The following is a 13,573-nucleotide window of genomic DNA, read 5'->3' as shown; positions in this document are numbered from 1 at the left end:
CCAACACCCATTCAGGAGGCTTCCACCAGGACATTCTACCATCTATACTTCTGGGCATTTGTCTCTAATATACCTTTGTATCAGTGCAAATGATTAATGATTACTATTGGAAAATAACAATAGAAGAAATATATTGTTATAGTGTTAGGTAGTGTCTCTTTTATTTGATAGTATGTTATGATAGCTTTTAATGTTTTGGCATGGGTTTATTAATTCATTAATTAATTATTTAATCAATTTATTTATTTGTTTATTGATATTGCATTTTGGAGGCCATCCAGGATTAAAATCTTCTTAGATTAAATTTTTTTGCAAACTGATCCCCATTTTCAGGACAGGAAAGCTTCCCAATTCCTAGTTAGCAAAAAGTATATTTTTACTATTCAGGACAACTTTTCCCACACACATACCATTTAAATAAATTATGATAGATAGATAAATAGTATAAAATAAAAAGTAATAATAATCATCATTATAATGTTTTTTATTATTATTATTATTATTTTCCTAAATGGTGCTTATTTGTGAGGTGAGGAATGGGTAATAATAATATTATTAATTATCATTATTATTATTATTATTATTACTGCTACTACTAATAATATTACTATTAATAGTCATTATTATTATTTTTATTATCATTCGGAATGGTTGTAATTATTATTATTATTAATAATAATAATAATAATAATATTAATAATGCTATTAATTTTTACTGCTACTACATTAATAATTAGTACTACCTTATCGGTGCTTTTAAATGAACAATAAAAACTATTATGTAGTAGGATATATTTTAGGAATGCAGTAAAGGGACTTCCTCTTATTTCCTATTATCTGAGCTTTTTAGAGAACATTTAAAGGTCATTATCGAGAAAATGTAGAAAACCTGTAATTAACACAACGATTAGAAAAAGAAAGAAAAATTTAGAATATCGTGTGTCCTCTTTGGTGGACAATGACCTGAAGGCACACAAGCCCAAAATCACCACTACCTCACACTCACAGCTCCCCTCACCCTCACACTCACAACTCCCCTCACCCTCATGTACCTCACACTCACAGCTCCCCTCACCCTCATATATCTCACACTCACAACTCCCCTCACCCTCATGTACCTCACACTCACAGCTCCCCTCACCCTCATGTACCTCACACTCACAACTCCCCTCACCCTCATATACCTCACACCCACAACTCCCCTCACCCTCATATACCTCACACTCACAGCTCCCCTCACCCTCATGTACCTCACACTCACAACTCCCCTCACCCTCATATACCTCACACTCACAACTCCCCTCACCCTCATATACCTCACACTCCCAGCTCCCTTCACCCTCATGTACCTCACACTCACAGCTCCCCTCACCCTCATGTACCTCACACTCACAGCTCCCCTCACCCTCATGTACCTCGCACTCCCAGCTCCCTTCACCCTCATGTACCTCACACTCACAGCTCCCTTCACCCTCATGTACCTCACACTCACAGCTCCCCTCACCCTCATGTACCTCACACTCACAGCTCATCTCACCCTCATGTACCTCACACTCCCAGCTCCCCTCACCCTCATGTACCTCACACTCACAGCTCCCCTCACCCTCATATACCTCACACTCACAGCTCCCCTCACCCTCATATACCTCACACTCACAGCTCCCCTCACCCTCATGTACCTCACACTCACAGCTCCCCTCACCCTCATGTACCTCACACTCACAGCTCCCCTCACCCTCATGTACCTCACACTCACATCTCCCCTCACCCTCATATACCTCACACTCACAGCTCCCCTCACCCTCATGTACCTCACACTCACAGCTCCCCTCACCCTCATATACCTCACACTCACAGCTCCCCTCACCCTCATGTACCTCACACTCACATCTCCCCTCACCCTCATGTACCTCACACTCACAGCTCCCCTCACCATCATGTACCTCACACTCACATCAACCCTCACCCTCATATACCTCACACTCACAGCTCCCCTCACCCTCATGTACCTCACACTCACAGCTCCCCTCACCCTCATGTACCTCACACTCACAACTCCCCTCACCCTCATGTACCTCACACTCACAACTCCCCTCACCCTCATATACCTCACACTCACAGCTTCCCTCACCCTCATATACCTCACACTCACAGCTCCCCTCACCCTCATATACCTCACACTCACAGCTCCCCTCACCCTCATATACCTCACACTCACAGCTCCCCTCACCCTCATATACCTCACACTCACAGCTCCCCTCACCCTCATATACCTCACACTCACAGCTCCCCTCACCCTCATGTACCTCACACTCCATCTGCTGCAGGAGATTTCATCTCAACACTTATCCGTAAACATACAATCTCTAGGAAATGTTCAATTAATAATGTTCAATTTTATTTTACAACTGTATGAAATGTATCAGGTAGGAATTCTAAATATTTCTGTTTTCCTTTTCTATCAATGTAGAAGGTTCTGTCATTAGGAGCGGCTGCAACTTTCTCCAGCAGTATCTCCTCAGAATAGAAGTTTGTGGCGTTCGGGAGACATAATAGGGGGGGGGGGGGGGGGGGGGGGGGGCTTTGTTATTTTTGGAAGTATGCGATAAACTGTTGTATTTAATTTATATTTGTAAGTGTGGGATACAATAGTATAGTTATCGAAGGTTTAGAAGATGTAGTTTGCAATGTTTTTGTTTATCTATTACATATCTATCTATTTTTACATCTATCTCAAATGTATATATCATCTGTCTATCTATCTATCTCATATCTATCTTTCTATCTATCTCATATCTATCTATCTCATATCTATCTATCTATCTATCTATCTCAAATGCATCTATCTATCTCATATCTATCTTTCTATCTATCTCATATCTATCTATCTCATATCTATCTATCTCATATCTATCTATCTATCTATCTATCTATCTATCTATCTATCTATCTCAAATGCATCTATCTATCTCATATCTATCTCATATCTATCTATCTCATATCTATCTTTCTATCTATCTCATATCTATCTATCTATCTCATATCCATCTATCTATCTCAAATGTATCTATCTATCTATCTCATATCTATCTATCTCATATCTATATTTCTATCTATCTCATATCTATCTATCTCACATCTATCTATCTATCTATCTGTCTTATATCTATATATATATATCTATCTCATATCTATCTATCTATCTCATATCTATCTATCTCAAATCTATCTATCTATCTATCTCATATCTATCTATCTCATATCTATCTATCTCATATCCATCTATCTATCTCATATCTATCTATCTCATATCTATCTATCTATCTATCTCTCTTATATCTATCTATCTCATAGCTATCTATCTATCTATATATCTCATATCTATCTCATAGCTATCTATCTATCTATATATCTCATATCTATCTCATATCTATCTATCTATCTCATATCTATCTATCTATCTATCTCATATCTATCTATCTATCTCATATCTATCTATCTATCTATCTATCATCTATCTCATATCTATCTAGAGTAGAAAAAAACGCAGCACACAAAAAGTGTATTTGGTGCAAAAAAAAAGTGATATTGATTTCATCTTCAGCAAGAAATGCAAAAAATGCAACTTTGTATTTCTTGCTGAAGATGGAATAAATATCACTTTTTTTCCACTAAAGACACTTTTGTGTGCTGCGGATTTTTTCTACTCTATTGAAGTCTAACCAAGTCTCCTATGACTGCTACCTGGAGGATGTGCTGCTTCTTCGGAATTCTATCTATCTCATATCTATCTATCTATCTATCTCATAGCTATCTTCTATCGATCCATCTATCTATCTATGTATCCATCTGTCTATCTCTAACTATCCCCTGCAAATCTACTGTTTCTATGTATTATGCATTTGTTTTGGTTTTCTATGTATTTGTTTATGGTATCTATTGAGATATATATATATATATATATATATATATATATATATATATATATATATATATATGTATATAGTAAATTTGAGTAACCGTATTAGTCCAGTTATGCAAATCAAAAAATGTTGCAGTATCTTGTAATACCTTTTTTATTGGACTAACAGAATTTTGTAGCTCTACAAAATTCTGTTAGTCCAATAAAAAAGGTAATACAAGATACTGCAACATTTTTTGATTTGCATCTATCTATTTATATATATATATATATATATATATATATATATATATATATATAATTTTTATTATTATTATTATTAAATGAGATTTATAAATCCAGTAAACATTTATCTATACAAAGAAGTCTATCATTTGGTGTCATGTATTGAATATTTATTACAAACATTTTTATTTATAACATATATATATGAATCGATATATATATATATATATATATATATATATATATATATATATATATATATATATATATATATAGTATTTCTTTTTTAGATAGATAGATTGAGTGGATGAGGCTGTATATAAATTTTTAGCCAGAGGGGAAAAACATATGGCACAAACATTTAAAGAAACACCTTGGAAATAGTGCAGGACGCCTTCTTTTCAGTGCATGAAATTATAGGTTTACCTCTTTCTAAAATAATCTTTTGTTCCCCCCATTAATTCCGCTTCATCTGCTTTTTCCTTCCACTCTCACTCTCTCTCTCTTTACTCTTTGTTGGATTAAAAAAAAAAATAGTTTGTGGCAAGTGGAATACCAGCAGTGTGCAAAGAGAAAACTGGAAAAACAGGGAATTCCTGTCAAACCTCAGTGTACTTGTTAATTAAGCAATGCTAAATACGATGCCTTTAACCCCTTCCTTGCCTGATCACGAGCTTTGCAGTCCCTAATCTCCAGGCATCAATCCTAGCAAACGCCCTTAAACAATGCAATTAAATAAATGTGCACAATAACCAGGTCTGCCTGACACATGGCACATGTTGGGTACCTCAGGGTGACCTATTATTGTACCCCCCCCCCCTCCCCAAATACAATCCACAATCAAAGAGCAACTCACAAGTTGTGCTAGAGTCATTTTAATATAATTATACATATTTGCTGGATCCAGAGCAGAAAAGAAAGGTCTATGTGTAATATATATTCATAGAGGTCTTCACAAACCCAAGCATGTGGGCCAATATTAATTGCAAATCTCCATTGTCATATTAAACTAAGCAAAGTCTTCATTACAGTATTGGGAGGGATCACGGCAGTCCTTGGTGATTTGGGAAAAGTCTTTAAAAAATAAAGTGTAAATTGCAGTTCCTCATTGGTAAACAGAGTGGGGGGTGAGGTGAGATTGGCTCTGATTTTCTCTTTTTCTTTTTTTTTATATATATAATTATAACCTATGAATCACAGCTGAACTCCTACTGATAAGGAGTTCGTGGTTGCATACAATACAGGAGATCACAGCTTTGAAGTCTAGCACAGAATAAAAAAAAAGAACAAAAAAAATAAACAAACAAACAAACAAAACACAGATTGACCATTTATATAAGACACACACTGATTGTCTTTTAAAAACTACATAATGACTCCTTATAAACATTATTATTATTTTTCTTAAATAAAGTAGTGCATCTATGACAATCAGCAAGCACAATTCACTCAGCCCTGAAGCGTTCAGTGCCATCTAGTTGTCACATGGCCGTGCCATCAGTTGGCTAACACTGGGCACCGCCATGGGTGCAGACTGGACCCCGAGCTTGGAGAGATAATGAACTGCCTGAGCGAGAATGGTCTTCATGTCAAACCTTTCATCCAACACGTTTGCTAAAATCTATGGTGATCACGAATGTATCGAGACACAGGATAAATAGAGGTGCTTATTTTTTTGGAGAAGTTGGTTGGGATCCCACTCCAGAAAAAAAAAGCGAGCAAGGGAAGAGGATGGGGGGTTGGGGGAATAAAAATGTCTTTGTCTTCTTCAATCAAGACATGGCTCAATCTGGAATGTCCAAGTGTCTGTCACAAAGATACAGCAAAAAAAAAAAAAAAAGTTCCCACTGGGGTTCACAAAACCTGAAACTTCCAAGATGATGTCTGGTCCTTATAATCCAAGCAGTCAGCATTGAAGTTTAACTTCCAGGAGGCTGTTTGATCTTTATAATCCAAGCAGTCAGCGGTGGAGTTGAAACCCAAGCTGGAGGCTCCATAGGCTTGGGTGGACAGGGAAGCTGGAGACTGATTAAGATGACTGGCTACTGCGTTGGTACCCATAGGGCTTAGTGTAGCTCCAGGTCCAGGGAGCTGATGGTGCATAGGTGTCAAATAAGATCCACAGTCCATTCCCCCAAAGTAAGACGTTGAGCTTGCATATCCTTGACTGTAGCCTGAAGCTTGGGTGTAAGTCATGGGGTAAGACCTCTGCATACAAGAGGAGGATGTGGAGAGAGGGTCAGAAAGAGGAGATATGGAAGCTGGGCTCCATATAGACACTGGGGCAGTACTGGTGGAGATCACCGGCACAGTGGTACTGCAGGGTGGGGTAAACTGACCACTGGTGCCACTCTCTGAGCTGACCTCTCTACTTGGAGATGTCTTCTTCTTGGTAGGCCTCACTTTGTTCTGCCCACCATTCTGCTGCTGCTGTTGTTGCTGGCGGCATTTCGCTCTACGGTTTTTGAACCACACCTTGAAATTGAAATAAAAGCAACAAAAATTAATTAAATATAACACCTGAGGCTGAGAAACACATAAACACTGAGAAAAGTCTACAAGGAAATGGAATCATTAAGCCTCAGGTGGCTGAAAAGCTCTGCTGCAGAGCAAACTAAGGGATCAGAAGGAGAACCAAGGAGGGATCAGGATCAGGGATGCATTTGCAGGTAGAGCAGTGTTTCCAAGCCAGGGTGCCTCCAGCTGTTGCAAAACTACAACTCCCATCATGCCCAGACAGCCGAAGGCTGTCTGGGCATGATGGGAGTTGTAGTTTGGCAACAGCTGGAGGCACCCTGGTTGGGAAACACTGAAGTAGAGGAAGGGGCAGACTAAGGATGATGATGACTGATGATAATGAGGGTGATGAGGATGATGAGGGTGATGATGATGATGAGGAGGAGGATGATTGATGATGAGGGTGATGTTGATGATGAGGAGGAGGAGGATGATGATGATTAATGATGATGATGAGGATAAGGGTGATGATGAGGATGATGATTAAGGATGATGATGAGGATGAGGGTGATGATGATGATGATGATGAGGAGGAGGATGAGACTCACCTGTACTCTGGACTCTGGTAGATTGATCTTTAAAGCGACTTCTTCTCTCATGAAGATGTCAGGATAACGAGTTTTGGCAAAAAGTGCTTCAAGTACATCAAGTTGAGCTCTGGTGAAGGTAGTTCGTTCCCTCCTTTGCTTTCTTGGGGTAGCTGAAAACAGAGCTATTGATCATTGGTTTGACCTTAGACAACACGGCACAGGAGCGACACTAAATCACAATGGCGCATGGATGAGTCGCGATATGTCCTATGGGATCAGTTGAAGTATCGCCACTACTAGAGACTAAACTTTCTTTTATTTATTTTTTACAATTTTTATTTGCAATTTGTTTTTACAAGCATGTTACAATTGGATACATGTTGTAAAAGCCCAAATCTAACTGTAGAGTATATAAGTTATTTTGGTGTGTAAATATTTGTACATTTGTATAAAAAAAAATATATAGAAAAATAAGCTTTTAAAATACGAATGTAATAGTCATAGTCAAAAAGGAATATATATATATATATATATATATATATATATATAGCATCCTATATATGCAATTTCTTAATTGTATGTTGCTAATATACATTGTTCTTGTATTGAAATGCTTAATAAAATTTAGTTGAAAAAAAAAAGCATTTTGAAAATGCAAAACGAAGAATTATGTCACATTTCATAATAAATCCATATTCGGATATCTAAAATATACATAATAATTTAATAAAATAATATTAATAATATAATCATAAATAATTATAAATAAATATATATATATATATATATATATATATATATATATATACACATAAATCACACACAAAATCTGCATCATTTTCAAGCAGATAAATCAAAGTTTCATACTAAAAATTCTATTCAAATACAGTCGGCATTTCATGCACCTATAGGACTCGCTGCATTTATATTTATCTTTATTTAAGCAAGCTGAATATTTTTGGATGAAATAAATTAGGATGTATTCTACACTAGTTCCATCACTTAACCTGTGCAATTGCCTTCACATGTAGGTAGTGAGAGTCAGGTAACACACTACTTACCAGGATATCCTACAGAAGGATGCAACAAATCCATCCCAGAGGTAGTAAGACTAAGCCCATTGACTGCATAAGGTGGTTGCTTGAGATAAGACATCATGCTAGTATCTTGGCTTGGAGCACAGATGGCAGAGTAGTCTGGAATCGTGGTTGTGGTGGTTAGGGTGGTGTGGGCAGCAGGTTGTGGTAGAATCCAAGGATCCTCTCTTCCTTTTGGGTTCGGTTTTCTACAAGTCAATTGGAATTGGTTGATTAAGTTGAGTGTGCTTGGGGGCAGACAGCTTCTTAGCTCCTTTACCTATGGTGACTTGTTAGTGTATGAGGTTCACTAGTCAAATGCTCATGCTCTTAAAGACCCCCAGACCCCCAGCTGCCCTATGGACCAAGGGGGGGGATGCTGACTAGATCAACGTATCCAAAAAAAAAAAAAAAGTTACACCCCATGCCTATATACAACACGCCTTCCATGTGCAACACAACCAGTGTATCCATTTGCATAAGACACATTGGCTAGCACTGCCTAATTGTCTCAAACAAAACTTGATTGGGGCCATTTGCAGAGACAAAGGACTCCTTGGCTAAATAAATAATGGGGGAAAACAAAGCCTTTTGGGTGAGAAACAAAGACACAATTCAGGAAACCAATTTCTGCCCAGTCTGCTGCCTATTAGAAAATGCATTCATGTTAATTACCCAATGCATTTTGTTCAATCTGCTGGTGAAATGGGAACTTTGTATAATACACAACTCTGGCTTTAACGCAAGATCATCATTGGAAGCCATTCTCACCTAATTAGTACTTCTCCTAATTAGATTTACAGGTAAAGTCAATGATTTCTTGGTGTCTTTAAAATGTGGATTATAAAGTGTAAAAGTTAAACAAACAGAAGGACAATCGTTGTGATCAGACACGGGTGCACATTCCTAACCTGTACACATGTGAGAGTCAAGAGAATATCATTATTCACCCCCCTAGCACCCAAAATGCACCACTGTCTGTTTACACCTATTAATAATGCCACGAAACAAACATACTTGCTCCACAAAGTAGCAGGGGTTTGGAATTCCAAGTGTTAATATACTCTCTACTTACTTATTTATTTATTTTTCTATAATATATTTAAAAAAAAATATTGAAAAATAATTATTTGTTTGGCAAATTAAATAGAACATGAATAGATAAATAATTCATTAATTGACTAGTTTAATACAATTCACCAAATGCAGCAGCCCCCCCCCCCATGCAAACGATTAGAATACATGATAACATGTAAAACAGGTAAAATAATTGTTTGACTATAGACATACATGTTTATTCCAATTCAGATTATTTGGGAATAGTTAACAGTGGGTGCACTAACACCCTATTTAATAAAAAAAAATGTAATTAATTAAATGAATTATAATAGCAAATAGATACACGTTCAGACACAGCAGACTGGAGCAGTGTTTTTCCAACCAGGGTGCCTCCAGCTGTTGCAAAACTACAACCCCCCAGCATGCCCGGACAGCCTTTGGCTGTCCGGGCATGCTGGGAGTTGTAGTTTTGCAACAGCTGGAGGCACCCTTTGTTGGGAAACAGTGGACTGGAGGGTTTAAATCCACTTTCATGGTTTCAGTTTATAAACACAGTCATTAAAAAAAAAGAAAAAAAATAATAATAATACTTGATTGATGACAAAATAAAAAGGTTTCCAAACATCAAACAAGTACAAACTATGCATATGGTTACTTTCACAATTTCTATTCGTATATTGTAAACTTTGAGGATTTTAATAGGCTAAATGGTTCAGATCTGTGTGTAGCATGGTAATATTTTATCTGTGCCTGAACAGATGAATATTGTACATATTGATCCATATTATTATTATTATTATTATTAGGAGGAGGAGTAGTAATAATAATGGCAACTTTTATTAATTCACTTTTATTAGTTTTGCATTACTCTGAGTGCAATTTTCCATCTAATAATAATAATTGTAGTAGTAATAATAATAATAATAATAATTACCATAATGGCTATGACATAAGGCAGATCTATGTGCAGACATCACAGTTTAGTGAGTCCCCCTCCTCTTCTCCCCACTTGCCTAAGTTCAGTAAACGGTTCCACAAGTGCAATCTGTCACTACTTCCCCCTAACCAGTCGCTCAATAATAATTACCTCGCCCAAGAATTAATTATAATAAATGTTTTCTTGATAAATTAACGAGATAATCTGAGTGGCACAAGTTCCCTAATTACAGGACGCCATGCAAAGCATTGGGGCTGATTAATTTTCTGCATGATAGCTAAGAAACAAAAACCCATAAACCCTAATATGCTGCACCAACCATAAGAGTAGAGATACATGAGATACAACAGAAATAAGTGCACAGGCCTCTGGAGAATTATTTTATGAAGACTTTGACAAAGTGACATCATTTCCAGCCCTGACACCAATTTTTTATTTATTTTTATTTTTAATCAACCGTCCCTTTAATGATTGACAGTGCTTGAAAGAAGAACATATTGTTATTGTAGTGCAATTAATAGTGTCACTGTGGCTTTAGATCACTTCATTGTGTGGACTTTTTGTTTTAGGCATTTTTTTTTTGTATTAAAATTAACATCACAGCATGCCGTGCAGTCAGCTGAACTGGATACAATTGGTAGTTTGTATTTAAATATTTATTTACATACTTTTTATTCATTTATTTACTTAGTTGATCATTTATTTATGTATTTATTTGTTTTTATTTATTTAGTTAATCATTTATTTATGTATTTATTTGTTTTTATTTATTTAGTTAATCATTTGTTTATGTATTTATTTGTTTTTATTTATTTAGTTATTTAGTTAATCATTTGTTTATGTATTTATTAGTTTTTATTTATTTATTTATTTAGTTAATCATTTATTTATGTATTTATTTGTTTATTTACTTTTAAATAATAAGGGCTGCTTTGGAATTTGTTCGGGGTTTGTTCATCATTTTTGGAATACCCAGAGATGATTTAAAAAAAAATATATATTTTCTGGGCTATTTTTGTTTTTTTTGTTTTATTATTGTTGTTTTTTATTAGTATTATTTATATATTTATTTTATTTATTTATTTTCCATTATTTATTAGTAACACAATAAATATAGCTCTTAATTATACTATAAACTTAAACCACATATTGGTATATAATACTTTGATGTGTATAAAAATCTTTTATTTATTAGTTTATTTGATACTTTACTATATATATATATATATATATATATATCTTTATATGCTCTTATATATATGCTATTTCTTAATTGTATGTTGCTAATATACATTGTTCTTGTATTGAAAGGCTTAATAAAATTTAGTTGCAAACAAAATAAATAAATAAAAAAAGTTAAGTTTTTGCTTTATCACTGTGGATTTATTTATTTTTTTATTATTTTTTATTAAACTAAATATTATGCCAGCATACAGTAACATTGTAGCACTCGCTATGTCATTATTTGTTCTTTAATTATCTCCTAGCATCTGTTCTTGCTTGAAACATCTGTCATTTGAACACACACAACATAACAGGATGCGTTTCTTTGTGTTATGTTGAACATAATTCATTGTAAAATAAATAAATAAAATAAATAAATAATCTAAATCTGGTTGAGAAATATTTTGCACGTGATAAACCACAGGTCAGTTTTGCAGCCTCTGAGATTTGGCAAAATTTACATCAACCTCCCCCCCCCGTACCCCCCCCCCCCCCCCCCCCCCCCGTACAAACTATTGATCTTTTTTTTTTCTTAAACTAAAGAAGAAATCTATTTATTGATAACTGGAAGACTGGGGTTTTTAATACTTATTTATTTTTACATTAACACCAATCGTTGACTCCACTTATGAATTTAGGGCGCAGGAGAGATTTATTTCCCTTAAGGAAGAAACAAAAATATATTCAAACCCCCCTGATTTCCCACAGAAGGAGAGAGAGAGAGAGAGAAAAGGGGATGAGACTCCCCGCCTCCTCAATTATCTGGTTAGCACTGTTTGTGTCTTATCTGAATGAAGACACAGATTTAAGTTTACAATAAAGAATGGAGTTTACATGGACTTCTATGTACAGTCTGAACTCTCTCTCAGGTTGGATGGGTTTTGGTTATTGCAAACTCTATAAATTAACCAAATTTTACATAATTAAGTATTCATTTTTTTTTGCTAGTAGTACCCAACACTAAGTGCAACACAACATTGACTGCATATTGTGAACCAAGTATTATTGTGTACAGTACTTGATACTTTGCTATTTAAACTAATAACATATCAAACATTAACTTTTCTTTTTTTCTCTTAAATTTTTTCTTCTGTATGCTATTGGTGTATACCATTTCACCTTTTTTTGTTTTTTTTTGTTTGGATGTATGTATTTTTATTTGTTGTTTATACATTGTGTAAACTTATAAAATAAACAGTTATCAAAAAAAAAACATTAACTATTATATATTCTGTTTTGACTTTATTTTTTATTTATTTATTTGGGTGTGTGTGTGTGTGTGTGTGGGGGGGGGGGGGGGGGGGGGGGGGGGTTAGGTACATTTCCATATGTATAATTATATAATTATTGGGTTTCTTCATTGTTTAGTCGTCTATCATTATGTTGCCTTAACAATACATTGGTGGATGGTTCTGTTGGTAAATTGTAAATTCAGGTATTCGTGATACAAAGAAATGGTAATTGTGGATTCATTAAGGAGCTAATAACCCAACATGTAACAATATATCCTGTATAAAGCAGTGTTTCCCAACCAGGGTGCCTCCAGATGTTGCAAAACTACAACTCCCAGCATGCCTGGACAGCCTTCGGCTGTCCAGGCATGCTGGGAGTTGTAGTTTTGCAACATCTGGAGGCACCCTGGTTGGGAAACCATGCTGTATAGTCATTGCAATGCTAATGCATGTTGGATAAACGAAGCCATAATACGCTGGGTCCAGATACATTGTATTGGGGGGGGGGGGGGGGTTTAGACCTTTTCGATTAAACACTTTAATATGTTACAATTTTTTATAGAGCATTTCAATGTATGATCGAAAAACACCTAGAGTATGTAGATAAATAGATGATAGATATATAGATGGGATTGGAGTTTTGGATGAGTAGATACAAGATTGGTAGATAAATAAAATAAATAAATAAATAAAATACAATATAAGGTAAACAAATAAATTAATAAATAAATAAATGTTAAGTAGGACGAGATGGGTAGATGAATAGTAATTAAAGATAGATTAATAAAATTCGAGCCTACCTTCAAATTCTTTGCAAATAATGAAGGGTCTTTATCCTCAACCAAGTTGGT

General features: G+C 35.4%; 1 protein-coding gene across 2 annotated transcripts in view; it reads right to left on the bottom strand.

Annotated features, from left to right (window-relative positions):
- Positions 1–5,012: 5,012 nt before the first annotated feature.
- Positions 5,013–13,573, bottom strand: part of OTX2 (orthodenticle homeobox 2) — an 8,746-nt gene continuing 185 nt past the window's right edge. The window contains exons 1-4 of one of the 2 annotated variants that reach the window (XM_056545926.1): positions 13,523–13,573; positions 8,256–8,479; positions 7,213–7,376; positions 5,013–6,622 (exon numbers count right to left, since the gene is read on the bottom strand). The exon at positions 13,523–13,573 is cut by the window's right edge and continues 185 nt beyond it. In XM_056545926.1, the coding sequence (XP_056401901.1) occupies positions 6,002–6,622; positions 7,213–7,376; positions 8,256–8,352 (882 nt within the window). In that variant the 5' untranslated portion in view covers positions 8,353–8,479; positions 13,523–13,573 and the 3' untranslated portion in view covers positions 5,013–6,001. The remainder of the gene's footprint in view (positions 6,623–7,212; positions 7,377–8,255; positions 8,480–13,522) is intronic. The other variant, XM_056545927.1, reaches the window with a different exon arrangement.

The sequence above is a fragment of the Hyla sarda genome, chromosome 11, assembly GCF_029499605.1.
Source record: "Hyla sarda isolate aHylSar1 chromosome 11, aHylSar1.hap1, whole genome shotgun sequence".
In the NCBI taxonomy this organism is placed as follows: domain Eukaryota; kingdom Metazoa; phylum Chordata; class Amphibia; order Anura; family Hylidae; genus Hyla; species Hyla sarda.
The sequence above is the reverse complement of the archived record's forward strand: the minus strand, read 5'-3'. Positions and strand labels throughout refer to the sequence as shown.